The 18777-nt window shown below is 43.9% G+C and overlaps 1 protein-coding gene across 4 annotated transcripts in view; it reads left to right on the forward strand.

The window, feature by feature from the left end:
* PROSER1 (proline and serine rich 1) overlaps window positions 1-18777 on the forward strand; it is a 781917-nt gene that overhangs the window by 584586 nt on the left and 178554 nt on the right. For 2 of the 4 annotated variants that reach the window (XM_044073158.1, XM_044073160.1), the window contains one exon: window positions 2754-2786. The exons of the other annotated variants lie outside the window; for them this stretch is intronic. In XM_044073158.1, coding sequence (XP_043929093.1) covers window positions 2754-2786 — 33 coding nt within the window. The remainder of the gene's footprint in view (window positions 1-2753; window positions 2787-18777) is intronic. 4 annotated transcript variants of the gene reach the window in all.

Here is an 18777-nt window from a genome sequence, read left to right on the forward strand (position 1 = left end):
GACATTGTTTTCTTCATTTTTTGTATCTTACAGCTGTTTCCTCTCTCACATTTTATTCTTTTTATATATTAATATTGCCCATTTGTACCATTTTGAAATCCTGTCCGAGTTTGAAAAAATGGTGCATATGGATCAGTGCTCTACCCCACTTAATGATTAAATAAACAAAACATACAGCATATCTGGACCTGACCAAGACCTTTTACACTACTTCCCATGCAGACAATACTGACAGAATCTAAATCGGAGTATAAATCTTTATGTTATGTGGTAGATGACTAATTGGATGTCTGACAAAACCCATGTGGTTAGAGTTGCAGGTGGTACTTATTAAAGCAAAAACGTTACCAGTGCATTACCATGGGGCTCAGTGTTGGGTCCTATCCTGTTTGACATCTGTTTCTCAAACCTTTAAGCCAACAGCCCTGGCCTGGTAATCTAAAGTTGCAGACTGGTATAAATGTGTGCTTTTACTTGTCCCTCCACTGACTCAGTTGCTCCATCATGGATGAGATTATGCCAGCAGTTGGTGCAATGACAAGGGTCTCAAATTAAACATGATGCAAATTTAGTATAGTTTATTTTGGTAAACAAAACATTTCCACATCATACCATAGGCAGCACACGCCTTCAGTTAGACACCACCATTGATAATTCCTTAGTTTTTTGTACATCATGTCTCCATAGCAGTCCAGAAAGCCTTCTGTCTAGCTAATATAATTTCCAAAAGCATTCCCTAGAGCCAAAGAACTTTTAATTTCCCCTTACTCCTCTCTCATCAGACCCATGATTGAATTTAGTGCCCTTTTTGGTATGTATTTGTCTAAACATATGACTCAGCTTGAAAGACATCTGAGATTCCTAACTAAAAAGATCAGTGGCACACTCCGATTGAGAGACCTCATTGATTCCTAACTAAAAAGATTGCTGACCTCAAGACCCTCAGTTATCTGAACAGACTGACAGCCCTCTCTGTGTACTCCGTCTGTTGTAGGGTCTCCTTGGTGATCTCTGTTTAGCCTTTGGAGCAATGAAAGGCCCATCCTCTGTGACCTTCTATTTCTTTGTAAAACAAATGATTCCCCTGTTATGCTGTTAAAGGACTTAAACCCCAATCAACAGATAAGTAACACGTATTCTTATAACAGATTCATATATTGCTATAGCTCAGCATGTAAATAAAGTACTTTGCACAGTAGAGATAATGAGGGTTGTAGGTTCTTATCCTATATGGGTTACATATAGGCATATCATTTTAAAATACAGTGATTGTTTCTTGACAATTACATTTGAAGGAGAGAGAGGCTCTTAACTCAACATATTCCCAGGCTATGAAGTAAGTTACCACTCCAGGTCAAACAAAGTACAGCACTTGTCTACCTTAAAGGCTAGTCTTGGTGATTGGTTGGATAGACTTAAAATTTACATCAGGATTGTCATGTACAGCCCTGCTTTGTTTGAGAGCTAAGCACTATTCAGTGCTTTAAAAAGAAGGCATAAACTTTTAAGTGCATCTACTGAAAAGTGTTTATGGCTAGGCTTCTTATGGTCCTTTGTGACCATTTCCTAGTGTTGTTCCTTTGTATCCCAAATGTCCACTACAGTTAAAGAAAAACAGCACACCTGCCATCTTCAAAGTAAACCTAGATAATTGCAAGTGCAGTCTTGGATGCTCCCTCAGTCTGTCTTATGTTGCTCTCCTCGAGGCTGAAGGGAGGTTTTGAATATGGCTTATTGGTTAGGCTTGTAAATGGCTGTATACTGATTGTCCATGCTTATCTATGAATCTGTCAACCATTGTCAGTCACACCCTGACCTTTATTGGCATCATTTTTGGATGTAACGTTTAAAGTGCTAATTCTTAGCAATGACATTGAATTTTAATACATTATAGTCTTTGTCTAAAACCACGGTGGTGGTGCTGCGGTAGCGTTGTCGCCACACAGTAAGACGCTGTCCGGTTCGATTCTCAGCTAGAGTGTCTTCTGTGTGGAGACATGTGTGAATGGGCGTACCTTCGTTGAAGGTTGTGCATCAGGGCTGGTAACTTGGCATGTAAAAATCAACTACCAATCATTAGCGGACCGGAATTCCGCTGTGGCGACCCCTAACCGAGAAAAGCCGAAAGACGCAACAACATAGTCTTTGTCTAAAAAAAAAAGTGTGTGCTTATCTTAGCGATGTCAGAAATTAACAGCTAGGAGCTTGGTCTATTTGTAATCTTGCTTTAATTACTACTGTACTCACTAACTAAGGGTTCCAGTGGCTGATTCCACTTGTGCCTGATGCCGAAGCAGAAAATGACAATCAAGCCCCTTGACCTTTTGTTTTTAAATTTCTTTACATTATACCTTTTTTTGTTTGTGCTATGTCATCTGACACTGTAATTAAGAATCACATTTAAAATGTTGTAACTTACAGAGCTGTACATAATAGGAGACCAGATTGTCTCATCTATGCAGTTTTGTAGTTACATGCTAAAGAATTCCATGTTAAAAACAGATCTTTTCATCCTTGCCTTTTGGAACCAGACATCTCATCTATCTGTTAATCTCTGTTGTAAAGTTGATGCACTTATGTTTAGTCGAAGAGAGAGATGCAAGCTATGTTTTTAATTTGTTTGGACATTTATTTTGCACCTAATCTTGTTCACATTGTCTTAGTGTGCCATGTTAATTACTGTACGTAGGACAGTTTGGCTAGACAGAGACATCCATATTGATAAAGATTATTTACACTTTTTTCCTAAACAGATAAAGACCTTCTTAAGCTATTACAAAGCCAAAGTAAGTAACTGCAAATATCTTTAACAAGGCAGTAAAATGTGTTTTATCTTCAGATTTGTTGTAATACTGTACTAGTAATTATAGTCCATTTTCTTGATTTTGCAAAATGTCTGCATATAGACAACTGTGCAGTCTGTGAACCCTAGTCTGTTAACAATATGTGCCATCTTAACTAAACATCAGAAGTACTTGAACTTTAAGGAAAATCTAAGATTTTTATACCTGGCTAACATCTCAAAGTGAAAAGTAGTGATGTTATGTAGTCCTATCTTGCCGTATTTCTTGCTGGATGGGTTTGGTGCCGATTCTCGGCTCCAATTCGGCCGATGCTAAAGCTCGAGAGCTTATACTGGCTCAAGGCTAACCCCTATCTCATGGTGTATGACTGCAATTCCCCAGATCTTGTTTGCCGCAAAAGCTTCGAGGTTGTCTCCTTACTGGCTCGTTGGCTAAGAAGTATTTTTTCGATAAATATTTGATTTTCTTGTCTAATTTTTTTTCTATTTTTCTATATTAAGACTTTTTCTATTACTTGTGTGATTGTTGAGAGAGTTTGTGCCCCTGTCCCCTTTTCTTGAGGATTGTACGGCCCGTTTTTAGTTAGAGGGCTGTAGTTGCCCATTTAAATTAGAGGGCCTTCCTCTCTGAGTGCTTGTTCTTTTTCTTCTTCCTCCTTTGCTAGTGGTACATTGCTGTTGTTTTTTTGTATTGTATTGTTATCTTTTTCCAGAAAATGTCCAAAGATAAAGACAGAGATCAGAAAAAACACCGCCCTTCTGGATTTAAAAAATGCGACAAGTGTGCTCAGAAAATTTCTCTAACTGACACTCACACCAGCTGTGTGTACTGTCTTGGAGAGGCTCATTTACAAGAACCCTGTACTTTCTGTCAAGCCTTTAGTACTAGGGTTCTTAATGAAAGAAGAAGAAAATTGATAGATAGGGGTCTTATGTCTAGTTCCTTCTAGGAACAACTGGAACTTGGTCAGACAGTTCCCAAAACTTTGAAGAGAAAATCTCCATCGGTTCCAGTTTCGGAGCCTTCAAAGATTCTTCTTCTTCTGTCTCAGTGCCGTCTGTTTCTTCGGTGCAGAGACAACCTTCTGTATCGAGACACTGACCTGTTTTGGACCCTATCTCACCAAACCTTGAGGTCTCCTATTTTCGAAAAGAGGAGATCTCCTTCTATCTCCACCTGTTCCTTCAGGACACTTTCAGATGAGGATATCAAGCAGATGGTGAAGAGGCTGCTCTGCGACTCGGCTCTGGCTAAAAAGTTAGCTGTTCCGGACCCAAAGGCTTCGGAGCCATCCCATCTTCAAACTACTGCTCTGCCTCCAACTGCTTCACTCTAGGAGTCGCACACTTCAGTTCCTTCTGTGCTGCATCCTTCGATTCCATTCCTCGGAACCGATAACTCTATCCTCATCGGCTCAGTCTGGAGCCGAGGAGTCTGGGAGCCGACGCTCTTGAGTCGACTCCGAGAGGGATAGTCACCCAGGTTTTTCTTCGGAACCAACCCTCCCTCTCGGTGCTTCGACTCGACTGAGCTCGGTTCCCATGTCTGCTTCGGAACCTGTCCCTTCTGCACGGAGCCAACCTTCCGTTTCCTCAGAGCGGAGGTCTTCTTTGAAGCGGGGTGGAAAGGCCTACGAAGCAATAGAGAAAGCTTTGTCCAATACCAAAGCCTGCCTTTGGACCTGATGTCCCTCCAGCAGCTGGTAGCAACCTCTTCTCCCCTGCCTGCTGCTCAGCATAGGGAACCAGAGACTCAAGGAGCCCCCATTGGAGGTGTCCCCTCTTCCACGACCTCCCCAGATTATCCAACTGGAGAGCTTCCTCGGAAGAGACTTTGTAAGTGGAAGCACATTGACTCACCTGAGTCCGTCACGTCAGACACTGATTTGGATGAGTCAGAAGAGTCCCCAAGATCCCCCTCTGAGGATGTCTCTTTTGCAGACATCCTTGAAATCCTTAGAGGGGTGATTGGAAGACCTGTAACCCTAATGAGGACGAATCAGTGTACCTTGAGGCCTCTGGTTCCCGTACTTCCACCTCCTGGATGACACCGCCATATGACCAACTTTTGGAAGTCATATCCCAGAAAGCTTGGACCTCCCTGGACACAGTGGAGCCTGTCCCAAGGAGGCCAAACAAATTTATGACTGCTCCAGAAGACAAATCTTTTCTTTCTAAGGGAGTTCCTGTGGATGCTATTGTGGTAGCAGCGGCCACAAAAAAGGAGTTGTCAGAGACCTCTTCAAATATCCATCCTCCTAATAAAGAGTCCAGGATGATGGATAGGTATGGAAAGCATACCTTCTCTTCAGCGGCATTTACCTTACAATCGCTGAATTACCTGTCCCATTTTACTAGACTTCAAAGGGATCTCTTGAAGGAGTTGGGAGATACCCTTCAGGGTTCAGTAGCTTCAGGATCCACAGACAAGGTATCTGCACAGCTCTCCACCCTTACATCTATCACTAACTCCTCCATGAGGCTGATTTCCTATGCAGCTGACGGAGCGAGCAGGGCAGCCGCAGCAGGAATTTCTCTTAGGAGACATTCCTGGATGCGTCTGTGCAACTTTATGGAATCCTTTATGTCTTCCTTTACCAACGGCACCTTTGATGGTTCAACTCTTTTTGGACCTCAGGTAAAAGAGACTTTGACCAGGTGCATGCAGGAAGGGAAAATCTTATCTGCTGTCAGAGTCCGTTTCTCCCTTCCTTCTAGACCTTATCCCAATGGTCAAACAGGAGTGAAAATGTGGTTCCGTAAATCCCAGAAAGGTTTCCCTCGGGCACAAGGTCAACCCTCTCCTAGAGGCAGAGGGGGAGGATATAATGGAAGATGCCACTCTCATGGCAGAGGAGGTCCGTAGCATCAGGGAGACAGATATGCTTTCTCCGATCTTCCCTTCCATCACCTCTGAGGGGTTGCCCGACTGTCCGCCTCTGGAGGCAGTCGGGGGTCGTCTTTCACTGTACCCAAGCACCTGGCTACAAATTTCCCAAGATCGTTGGGTACAAAATATAATTTCCAGAGGTTACCTTATTCCCTTTGTTTCTGATCCCCTGGTAAACCAGTCATTACCAGATGTGCCACCCATTCAGTTAGACCGTACAACATTAAAGGTCATCTCGTTGCTTCAAAAAAGAGTCATCCAAGAAGTCCCCACAGAGCAAATAGGATCCGGAACTTACTCACGATTCATTTTAGTTCCAAAGAAGACAGGGGACTGGAGATCAATTCTAGATCTCAGCAAACTCAAGAAGTCTGTAAAGAAATCGAAGTTACATATGATCACTCTGCAGTCAATTTTTCCCTTTATTGGGAAAGACAATTGGATGTGTTCCATAGATCTTTAGGACGCGTACTACCATATCAAAATGGACAGGCTCTCCAGAAGACATCTACACTTTTGGCTGGGAGCCAGTCATTTTCAATTTCGAACACTGCCCTTTGGCCTCACTACAGCCCCCAGAGTGTTCACCAAATGCATGGCAGTGTTAACGGCTCACCTGAGATGTCAAGGATTCCAGGTGTTTCCGTACCTAGATGACTGGCTCTTCACTGCTACCACCAAGCACCAACTAATCCGAACTAGTCACGAGACTCTAGCCATGTGCACCAGATTAGGCATTACAATAAATCTAAAAAAATCCGTCTTATCTCCATGGCAGCGCATTGTCTTCCTAGGCTCAGACATAGACTCAACCACCATGACAGCAAAACTGACACCAGAAAGGATAGAATTGTTGCACAACCAAGTCAGATTCTTGCTGAAGAAAGACAAAGTACAGGCCAGGATAGTCCTTCAGTTTCTAGGGACTGTGGCTTCCATCATTCTCTTAGCTCCCCTAGCCCATCTGCACATGAGAGTAATTCACTGGCTATTATTTGCCCAGTGGTCAATGCAGGATCTCCCCTTGTCTCACCAAATACTCATCACAAACTCCTGCAAGAAGGATCTAACATGATGGTTGCGGTACGGATCAACTTCATCTAGGTCGCCCATTTGCTCCCCCTCAGCAAAATGCAGTCTTGACCAAGGACGCTTCCCAGATAGGGTGAGGGGGCATTATCTGGGAATGACGGTCCAAGGTATCTGGCAGGATCACGAGAACTACTTGCGCATAAATATTCTGGAGATGAGAGCGGTGCTGTACATGTTGCAAGCACTTCACAGTTCTCTTCCCACCAGGACAATTGTGATTCAGTCAGACAACGTGTCTGTAGTGTGGTACATAAACAAGCAAGGGGGAACAAAATCTTACCCACTTTGTCGAGAGGCTCTAAGAGTATGGAAATGGGCGATGGACACTCAATGCTTTCTGGTAGCAACACACATTCCGGGGAAGTCCAATGTGATAGCAGACAAACTGAGTCGAGCAATTCTAATGCCTCACGAGTGATCCCTGAATACAAAAGTTGCGGAAGAGATTTTCCACAAATGGGGCCAGCCTTGCTGCGACCTATTTGCCACGTACATGAACACCAAATACAGCAACTACTTTGCCCTCATTCCCCATCCGGAGATGTCACCCAGGGATGCTCTTGTCCACATTTGGCCTACGGGACTCCTTTATGCTTTTCCACCCTTTCCTCTCATACCAAAAGTGATTCAGAAAGCAAAACTGTTGGAGTACCCTGATCCTCATTGCTCCTTACTGGCCTCACCAAGTCTGGTTCCCCTTCCTGTGGCCCTATCTCTTGGAGGAATCATCTCCAGACCTCCTAATTCATCAGTCAGGACAGTTCCATCCTACCATCCAAACCCTAAAGTTGACAGCATGGCTGCTCCAGTTCCAAGAATAGCCAGGTGTATTTCCCTTTCCCCTACAGTCAAATACATCCTGATTTCTTCACACAAACCTTCTACCAGGAAATGATATTCCAGTAAGTGGAAAAGGTTCTCCATTTGGGCAGCAAACCAAGGCACAGATCTCTACTCAGCTCCCATAGAGTCTATCCTGTTCTTCCTTGCATCCATTTTTCAAGAAGGAGCTGCAGCTGCTACCATTAGAGTTCAGTTAGCTGCCATTTCTAATTATCATTTTGGCTACATGGAAAATCCAATCATGTCCCACTCTTTATGCAAAACCTTTTTGAAAGGAGGAGTCCTTCTCAGACCTCCAATCAGGTAACCACTGGAGCCCTGGGACCTGAACTTAGTTCTCACATCTTTAATTTCTCCACCCTTTGAACCGTCTTCTTCATCTGACTTGAAATTGTTGTCTTGGAAGACATTGTTCTTAGTTGCTATAACATCTGCTAGGAGAGTTTCAGAATTGCAAGCCCTCACCATTCGACCTCCTTATATTGTTTTCCACAAGGATAGAGTCTCCCTCAGAACTAATCCTTCCTTCCTTTCTTCCTAAGATATGTTCAGAACATAATCTCAACACAGCTATCGAATTACCAGTTTTCTTCCCAAATCATAGTAACAAATCAGAAGACAGACTACACCAATTAGATGTCCAAAGAGTACTCCGATTTTACCTGCACAGGACTAAAGATTTTCAAAATCAGACCAATTGTTTGTTTCCTTCTCAGGCAAAAACAAAGGTTTGCCTGTCTCTAAGGTCACTTTGTCGACTTGGGCAAGACCTCATACCTTTGTCACTCATTACAAATTGGATTTGGCCTCCTGGGACAGGTCTTCCTTTGGGTCCACTGTGCTGAAGAATCTCTTTGCCTGAGCCACCCAGGATAAAGGTGCTAGTGACGCTGTCCCATCCAGCAAGAATTACGGCGAGATAGCACTACATAACGTAAATAAGTTATGTACTTACCATAACGTTCCATGTTTGTAGTCCATCTCGTCTACATTCTTGTGTCCCACCCTCCTTCCCCCTTCTTTTATCCTGGAGGAACTGATGGACTATCCATTATGCTGTCTGACCTTATTGTAGTTGTCACTTCACTTGGTATGATAGTAATACAAGTATTCTGTTTGTATGTTCACAGTTATTGATAGTCTACTTACTATTATGTATGTAGTTACTTTCTTGCAAACAAGATCTGGGGAAGTGCAGTAATGCACCATGGGATAGGGGTTAGCCTCAAGCCAGTAAAAGCTCTCGAGCTTTAGTATCGGCCAAGGCCTCAGCTCTGAACCCATCCAGCAAGAATGTAGGCGAGATGGACTACAAACATGGAATGTTATGGTAAGTACATAACTTCTTTTTTGTTTAAATTTATGTAGATATTGTAATGAACATGGTGTTAAGAGTCATTTTGATCTGTCGGATGTTAAAATATGTTCAGGGGTAACAATATAGCTTGCATTTGTATATTAATATGTAGATTGTTAAACCTGTGTTGTGAAGCAGGCACATTGCTTTAAAGGGAGAATCACACATCCTTCCTAGAAAATGAGCAAAATTAAATGAGAGAAACAGTAGTTTACAAAACTAATATGTTGTAGTGCTATAGTGGAAGAATGACTGTCATGGATTTAATAAATGAAAAGTAAGATTTTTTTTCACAATTTTTGACACAGCAAAACTTTTAAGAAACCTTGACAGTTGACTTGTTAATTGTGTCATTAGGACTGATTAATAATTTGTATATAATTTCCTGGGAAAATTTGAGAGCTAACTCTTGTCAGACTGTAAAAACTACAGCAAGCCACACACTCCAGCAAAACGTGTTGCTATTGTTCAGTATGTTTATTTAAAATATATTTAATTTTTATGTAAATAATTTGTATTGCTTTTTTTATTTTGTGATAGTGTGAGGGTGTATGCTGCTTTGTTTTACTGAACGTGTGTTCACATGCGACATTGTAATTAGTGTATGTTTGGTTTTAGTGTAGTATGCATCTTTTCCTGTTTATGCAATTTTTTCTCATTATTTAATTTTTCATTTGAGGGTCCTAAATTTTCAAGATTAGTATTAACAACTGATCTGAAGTTGTTGTCTTCATTTGGTCTTCAACCTGTGGGTTACTGGATCTGTCACAGATTTGACTCGGCCACATATCCAGCATTTGATCTGAGCCCCAAGCTCTTCCCCTACCTATAATGCCCCTGTTTAATTCCTTCCTTCCTTCAGATCTCATTTGTCGCGCTTCATGTCTGGATCGTGATAGGTTAAGTGACACTTTTTCTCTTAAATTTTCTCTAAAACTTTTCCCTTTTCTATTCTTCTACCTCCCCTCGTGCTCTTTGCATCAGTTCTTCTAAAAAAATAAAAATAAAAAAAAAAATCTTTCCTTGTCTAGTTGTGTGTGTGAGAGTATGTTTGGGCCTCTCAGTTTTCAGCATGTCTGAGACCCCCAAACCAGGGTTCCACATATGCAGAGAGTGTGGCCACAAGCTGTCTTCAGCTGATGGCCACACTCTGTGCGTTGAATGGCTTGGGGTTGCCCACCTGAAGACCTCCTGATCCATCTGTGGTGGGTTTAATCCCCAGGCACTGATGGACAGGAGGAATAAGTTAATTTTGAAGGGCCTTCTTCCCCCTCCTACCACCGGGCCCCAGGTCTCTTCTGCCCCGGCGTCTGCTTCCGTCTCCGCGACTCGACCTCCTGCCAAGAGGTCCAGGGATGGAGACAAGTCTTCTAAGTCTAAGGACAGAGTGAGGAAGCGATCCCAGGATCGCTCATCCTCAGCGGGTCCTCCAGTAAAAGTACGGTCAGCTCCAAGGACGGAGTCTCCCTGGCTCCGATGTCCTTCAAGGATGCATCTGCAGTCCTTACAAATTGTCATCAGGCAGCATTCCAAAGTCTGGGTCTGGTGTCGCACTTCACCATAAAGGCATCAGCCGACACCATTTTCCTCAGTCTTGAAGCTGTTCGCAAGTGCCGGTCGGTCAGATCCAGAGATTACTACTACGAATACTACTTCAAGACTTCTATAAATGTCAGAGAAAGTTAATAACTGTTTATCTTGTGGGAAACAAATACCTCATAAGGATTTCCACTCCTATTGCATACATTGTTTAGGCCCAGACCACGACGTAGCAGCTTGTCTAGCCTGTGCTTCTTTTAACACTTTGCTGAACAGATTTACATTATGCCGCCGGATCCAAATAACTAAAAATGCAAATTCTATTCTGGTAAATCCAGCCTTCTGTTGCGATTTCACAGGATTTATCTGACACCATTCCACTAGATATTTCTACTCCTGCACGTGGAGCTGCTAGGCCTCCTCCAGCTATGTCTTTGCCAGGGCTAAAGCAGCCAAAACTTCCAAACCAGTGCCTGCCAAGCCCCTCTCACAGGCCCAGCACCAGCTCCCATATGCTTTCTTTGGCACAGGATCTCATCACTTTAATCCGTGGATCCCAGCCTCATCCAGACAGGGCCTCTCCCTCCTCCAGAAAAGAGGCCTAGAGCAGAGCCCCTGAGCCAGTAGCCACAGATGATTCTTCTGATGATTCAGAACATTCAGATCCTCCTGAGGCTTGATGCTGAGGAGTCCATCCCTTCAGCCTCTCCTCCTGAGGAATTTTCCTTTGGGGAAACCTTGCATGCTATGAGGAACAATTCCAGTGGCAGGGCCAAGATTTCTCAGACTCAAGAAAAGGCTTAGGACCTTTCTACACTTACCACAGCATAGGCCTTTAGCTATTCCTCCAGTTCTATCTGTTGTTGATGATGCATTTAATGATGCTTGCACTTCTCCTGATACCCTGCTAAACCAGATAGGTACTACAGGGTCTTTTGCAGATCCAGAGACTATCTACCAGGGCCCTAAAGCTGTAGCAGCTACTTTCTGAAAGGGATTCCAGGTCCTTAGAGAGATGGGGTAAAAAAGTTTACACCTCTGCTACTTTGTCAGCTAGAGCTTTGAACTGCCAATTTCATATGATTCAATATCAAGAGTTTATGCTTGACCAGTTGACTAAAAGCTGTCCTCTGAAGAATCTTTAGATAAAAAGTATGTTCAAGAAATGTTACATAACATTCAGCAGGTTAGTAACCATTCTTTAAAATGTGGCTATGATGCACTGGAGGCTTCCTTTAGATCAGCCATGATGGGCACAGTTATCAGGAGGCATGCATGGTTGAAAGAACAGGCATTACCAGACCATATCAAATCTAAGCTTTTGGATGCACCTATGGACAAGGTCAATTTATTTGGCAGGTTCTGAAAAGATGGAAGAGAAAGCAAAATCTGTGCAAACAGTAAAAGATTTCTTACAAGTTCAACCTCCAAGGTTTAGCAGGAATTGGCCCTCCAAGAATTGGTCCTTTCCGAGTCCTCTAAGGCACAAAGAGGCAGGAATAGGCTCTAGAGGCAGAAACCAATCCAGTGGCAGGGTAACAACCAACGAGGCACGGACACAGCCACCACTAGTACAACAACTCAATCACAGTGACAACAACTAGAAGCACCATTAGGCGGAAAGCTAACCTTATTTTCAAGAAACTGGCACTGCATTACAAGAGAAAATGGATTTTGCAAACTATAGACCAAGGTTACAGGTTCCATTTCCATACTCTACCAGGAAAGAGAGGAATGCCAAACCTACCACCTACTCAAAGGGCAGAAGCTCTAAAACAAATATCTCAATTATTAAGAATGGGGTACCATATGGAGCAAGGGAAGGGATTTTAGGCTCTTCCTGGTACCAAGAAAAGAAAACAAATGGAGGCCTATTCTAGATCTGTCAAACACATTCCTCATTGTTCCAAAATTCAAAATGCTGACTCTACAGCAGCTTCTTCCCATGCTGGGCAAGGAGTCTTGGCTGGTAACTCTAGATCTCAAGGAGGCATACCTGCACGTCCCCATAAGACCAATTTGCAGAAGATACCTCAGATTTCTTGCAGGATCAGAGCATTATCAATTCTCAGCATTGCCCTTTGGCTTATCTACTGCGCCCAGAGTGTTCACGAAATGCCTGGCATCAGTAATCGCCATTGCAGACTTCAGGGAATTCAAATCTATCCCTACCTGGACGACTGCCTGATACAAGCGGACAACAAAAACAAATTAACAGAAGACTTACAAAGAGTCATCTATCTGATACAAGCCCTGGGATACACAGTCAATACAAAAAAGTCAAGGCTGATTCCATCCCAAATAATAACCTTTCTGGGTGCAGAACTGGACACATCAAAACAAATGGCATTTCTAACTGCAGAAAAGAAAGAACAACTTCCTCTCTACTTCTTGGCATTAACAAAGCAGAGCCATCTAACTGCAAGAAAAGTGTTACAAGCTCTAGGCTTCATGGCATCCTGCATAATTCTGGTCCCTCATGCCAGGCTTCATATGAGAAATCTACAGTGGTACCTAAAGAATTTGTGGTCTCAGCACAAGCACAGCCTGGAAACCAAAATTCCAATGATCCCATGCCTGAAGCAAGAGTTCTTATGGTGGGCTCAGGCCTGTCAATCGAACACAGGACTGCCCTTCAGCAAAAGTCATCCAAGACAAACTATCACGACAGATGCCTCAGACCTCGGTTGGGGGGCACACATGATGGACAAGTGCATTCAAGGCCTATGGACTCAAGACCAACTGCATCTGCACATAAACCTAAAATAAATGATGGCAGTAAAATTGGCAATCCAGGCATTCAGACCTCTTCTCCACGAAGGCCAGCTGTTGATAAGGACAGACAACACCACAGTTATGTGGTACATCAACAAACAGGGAGGCACACTCATACCCCCTATGCCGGCTGGCACTAGACCTATGGGATGTGGCTGGTTACAACCTTCAGTTACAGGCAATTTATGTACCAGGGAAGGAAAACATTCTAGCAGACATATTAAGCAGAACTACAACAGATGCCCACGAATGGATGCTGCATCCGGACATCTTCAAAGCCATCACAAGAAAATGGGGATTACCACAAATAGACTTGTTTGCATCCCCATACAATCACCAGTTGAAGAAATTCTGCACAAGGACTTACCACCCACTTGCTTGGAAGGTGGACTCCCTATCCTTCAGTTGGAAAAGCCTGACAGCATACGCATTCCCACCACTTCCTTTGACCACTTCCTTTGATGCATAAGGTGCTTCTCAAGGAGGATCATTCTGATAGCCCCAGACTGGCCAAGACAACATTGGTACCCACTACTGAGGAGCATGTCCAGGGAACAAATATGGAAACTACCACTGATCCCATTACTGCTGACACAGAACAACTACAACATTCTGCATCCAAACCTAAAAACTCTGCAGCTAACTGCCTGGAACATTACATGACAGAAATTAACCCAAATTTATCCCAAAGGGTTAAGGACATAATCCTGGAGGCTCGTAGACCTTCAACAAGAAAGAATTATGCAGCAAAATGGAAAATATATCTCATCTGGAGTGCTGCAAAAGGGCAAGATGTGACACTGGTGAACATAGCCAACATCCTGGAGTACTTGGCTGAGCTCTACCATACAGGCCTGTCCTATTCCTCCATTAAGATACATGCATCAGCTATTTCAGCACAATACAGCTTGGATCCTCCTGTCTTCTCGCATCCTCTGCACAGACAGTTTCTGAGGGGAATTAAAAATGTAAAACCTCCCAGGAAACCTCCATTGCCAGCATGGGACTTGAACTTTGTGCTAGAAAAACTGACTCTGCCTCCTTTCGAGCCAGCAGCTACAGCAGACTTGCAATACTTATCCTGGAAGACTGCCTTCCTGCTGGCAATAACTTCAGCAAGAAGGGTCTCTGAACTACAAGCATTAATGGCAGTACAACCGTTCCTGATCTTCCATCAAGATAGAGTATCCATGAGAACAAATCCTACATTTATGCCTAAGGTGGTATCCAGAGTCTCCTTAAATCAGGCTTTCCACCTTCCTACTTTCTACCCCAATCCACAGAACAGGGGAGAAAAGCTCTTACATACCTTGGGTGTACACAGGCAATTACGCTCATACCTGGACAGGACAAAAAACAATAGAAAAACTGACCAGCTTATGCAACAGGAAAAGAAGGAAAACCAATTTCTAAACAGACAATCTCCAAATGGATAGGAAATTGCATTAGACTTTGTTACTCCTACCATGGAAAGAAAACTCCAGAGAACATCAGGCCTCACTCCACAAGGGCCACAGCCACTACCACAGCTTTGTGGCTACCAAGGACATTATAGAGGCTGCTACTTGGACCTCCGTGCATACATTTGCCAAGCATTATAACTTACCTCTATACTCTAGATCCCGTGCTGGCTTTGCCACTGCTGTTTTGCAAGGGATCCTGACTACACCATAATCTATTCTCATTTCCTCCTCCCCTAGTTTAGCTATGGTATTCTACCCATTTGTAAGGACTGCAGATGCATCCTTGAAGGACATAGTACAGTTTTGTACCTACCATAAATGTAGATGTCCGAGAGGAATGCATCTGCAGTCAGGATTACCCTCCTTCCCTCTGGGGTACTCCTAGGGTACTTACCAATCTCCAGCTAGCTTGGGGGATCTATTATGGTGTATTTGTTTGTATATATGTACATACATGTTTATTTTGTGTGTTTGCTCTCTACTATTTGGAAACTTTGGCATTTATCCAAATTTAGCCTACCAAGAGGGCACCTGGCATCTGGGGCAAGAAACACTGAGGAAAATGGCTGATGCCTTTATACCGGGTGAAGTGCGACACCAGCCGAAGCCAGACCCAGAGTTTGGAATCCGGCCGACCGAAGGGCTGCCTGATGACAGGACAACCCATTTGTAAGGACTGCAAATGCATTCCTCTCGGACATCTACATTTATGGTAGGTACAAAACTGTACTTTCCCCTCACTTCTCCCCGGAGCCAGCACAGGCTTCCCCTCACCACCTTTCTAGGCTGGTGTTGGTGGCCTCCTCTTCCCGATCCACCCGCAGTCTTTCTGAAGCAGAGGTGGACAGGATGATGCAGAGGTTTATCCACACCCAAATACAGATGGGAGTCCTGCCTGCCTCCTCTCCCTCTGAAGCGGGGGGCATGCAGTCTGCGTTCATCTCTATTTCTCCTTCTCTAATCTGACCCCTGGTTTTGGAGCCTTCGGATCCCAGGACACTCGGCATCAGGGGGTCAGCTCTTATGATACTTTGTACCTCGACGCCAGCCATGGCTTGAGTAGGTCAGATCCGACCACCTTGGATCTGTCTGGCTATTGGAGCCAGATCCAAAGGGATGGTGTTGGCTCTGAGTTTTTCATAGCTGAGCCTTCCTCTTGGAATCTCGACGCCTGAAGATTTGGCTCTGGCTCCCCCATTGGGTCAGAGGGTTACAGCTCCTTTGGTAGTCCCTTGTCAGGATGTCCATTCCCCTTTAGCTTTCGATATGGTAGAGGTGGTCCTCTCAATCCCATCGAGACCCTTGATGCTCTCGTCTTTGGAATCTGTCCTGGCTCCCTCTGTTTCTGGCATGGATCCGGGCATCCTGCTACCTCAGGGACAGCCTTCCGCCTCTTTGTCCCAGGGAGCTCCAACTTGAGAACCAGCAAGACACTGGCGAGTCCTCCCCAGAAACCCCAACTGAGGAGGTACCTCGGAAACATATGTGCAAAAGGAAGCACTTGGACTACCCACCAGAGTTCTCACAGAAGACACAGATTTGGAGGAAGGGGAAGGTTCCACCCTGTCACCCTCGAGGATGTCTCCTTTGGAGACATCATGGAAATCCTCCACCAGCATGGGGGGGTGGTCTGCCCAAAAACCTAACTCGGATGAATCAGTGTCCCTGGAGGCATGTAGTGCAGGACCCTCTACTTCCTGGGTGTCCCCTCCCGCAGATCCACTAGCGGATCTTATTACATCTCGGGTGTGGAAGGAGCCGGACACGGTGGAGCCCATCCCCAAACGCCTGGAGAAAATTTTGAGTGCCTCTACGGACAGGACCTATTGGATCAAGAGATCCCCGGTTGATACCATGATGATGGCAGCTGCCACTAAGAAGAAGCTCACTTAGGAGAGCTCTACAGTTCATCCACCTGAATCCAGAATGATGGACCATTTTGGAAAGCGGGTGTACGCTTCAGCAACTTTTTTTGTGCATGCGCTGAATTACTTCGCACACATGATTAGGCTGCAGTGAGATCTGGTCAAGGAGATCATTGAGTCTACCCCTGGGTCCATGTCGGCGGAGGACAAGAAAGTATTCTCCTCTCAAAATGCAACCCTGACATCTATTGCTAATACCTCTGTGCGTCTCCTCTCCCATGCAACCAAGGGTACTGCTAAAGCCTCTGGTATAGGCGTTGCCTTTTCAGAGTCCTTTAAGGTGTCTTTTATGAATGCCCCGTATGACGGTTCCACCCTCTTTGTGAAACTGGTACATGACACCTTAGCTCAGAGTGAGAATGACAGGAATACTCTGTCTGCCATCAGGATCTGCTTCTTGGCCCCTCAGTGAACCTTCTGTAGGAATCAGTGAGGGGACAAGAAGATGTGATTCCAAGGTAGAACATTTCCAGGCAGGATTAAGCCATATTCAAATAGAACCTTGTTTTCTTTGATGGCATATTGAAAAGGGGTGGACTTCAGAAGCATCCTAGAAGCAACTACATGGTCCTCTGTACATACTTTTACAAAGCTTTGCATACTGGATTTTTTTCCAGGTCTAGGACTGGCTTTACTATGACCACTCCAGGGGATCCTGGAATGTTATCCTTTCATACCCCGCCTCTAGGTTGGATAAACTTTGGTAATCAATCCAAATAGCCAAAGGCCACTGCAGTGTTGTGAATGATGGACATAGTACAGTTGCATAAGTTGCACTTAATAACAACAGATGTCTAAATGAATTGCTGCTGTAGTAGCTGCAACCACCCTCCATCCCTCTTCTACTGTGTATAGTTAGTTGTTGGGTAAAAAGTTACATGTTTATATCTTTTTGGAGACTCAGGATAAGTGAGCTTTCTCTTTAATGTGGGCAAGAAAGTCTTGAAGTTTTCTATACTCCGACTGCTGATTTCCATCAAAGGGGCTAGCCAGTCAGCTGCCAGAGCATTTTGAAGACTGACTGTTGTTGTATCCTGGGTAGGATACAACCCAAATAGCCAAAGGCTACTGCAACAGTGAGGAATTTAAACATCTATTGTTAGGGTAAGTGCAACTTACACATCTGTAGTTTCTTGCTTGGTAGAACAGGTGTTAAGATCACCTGTGCTTTCTACTCCACACAGGAGTAGATCCCTTGCTTTCTGTATGGTCCACATCCATGTTCCCAATCAGTGTTAGTTGTATTTTTTTGAGAAGTAATGTAGATGGAGACTGAGGAGAAAAATATGGGAAAGGTGAGGAAACAACAGATGTTCTTCATTAGATCACTGTTGCAGTAGCCATATGGGACATATATTGCCAAAGATACCATACAAATGTTTAATCAATCTCTTTCATTGTCTGCTGCACATCAACCCTTACCATGAGAGGACATACTAGTAGGCGGATGTACTGCCTTGTGAAAAGTCGGGCATTTCTTGCTGTTAGTACACTCATTCAGACTTTTGTCAGTGTTGAAGTTTGTTCTTCTGGCGATTATCTTCATCTACTCAGACTTCAGGCAGATATTTTCCTCACGGGAAACCTTCCTTCTTATCTAAAGATTTAGTGTTAATCTTATCATATGTCTTTCAGAAATGGCAAATTCACTTGTGGAAGATAAATTCCTTATAACGGTACTTATTTCTGCTGTGTTGTTTTTTTTTTTTCTTTTTTTTTTTTTTTGCCTGAATGAGGAACACTTTGTTATGTCATGCCTTATTTGTCTTTCTTTTACACCTGAAGCAGTCAAGAGTAGGCTTATTCCTCACAGTATTTTTGGAAAACAAACATCTGAGAGTCTTAGAGAGAGCATCCATGTCATCTGATGTCCAATCATTAGACTTCCCCCTTTCAACTTGAGAAGAAAAAGAAGTTAACAAGAGAAGTGAATGACAGAACCTCTGTGTCCACCTCTCTTGTGCAATCTCTGAGCATGAGGACTCTGCTGAAGCACTTAATCAGCCCTCAGACCACCAGTCTGCTTCTTCTGGGCCCTCTAGTGCATCCTGTTTGGAGACCACTGTGGCCCAGGGACCTTGGATGTTCCA

The sequence above is a fragment of the Protopterus annectens genome, chromosome 5.part1 (assembly GCF_019279795.1).
Source record: "Protopterus annectens isolate FY-2018-M chromosome 5.part1, PAN1.0, whole genome shotgun sequence".
Lineage (NCBI taxonomy): Eukaryota > Metazoa > Chordata > Ceratodontiformes > Protopteridae > Protopterus > Protopterus annectens.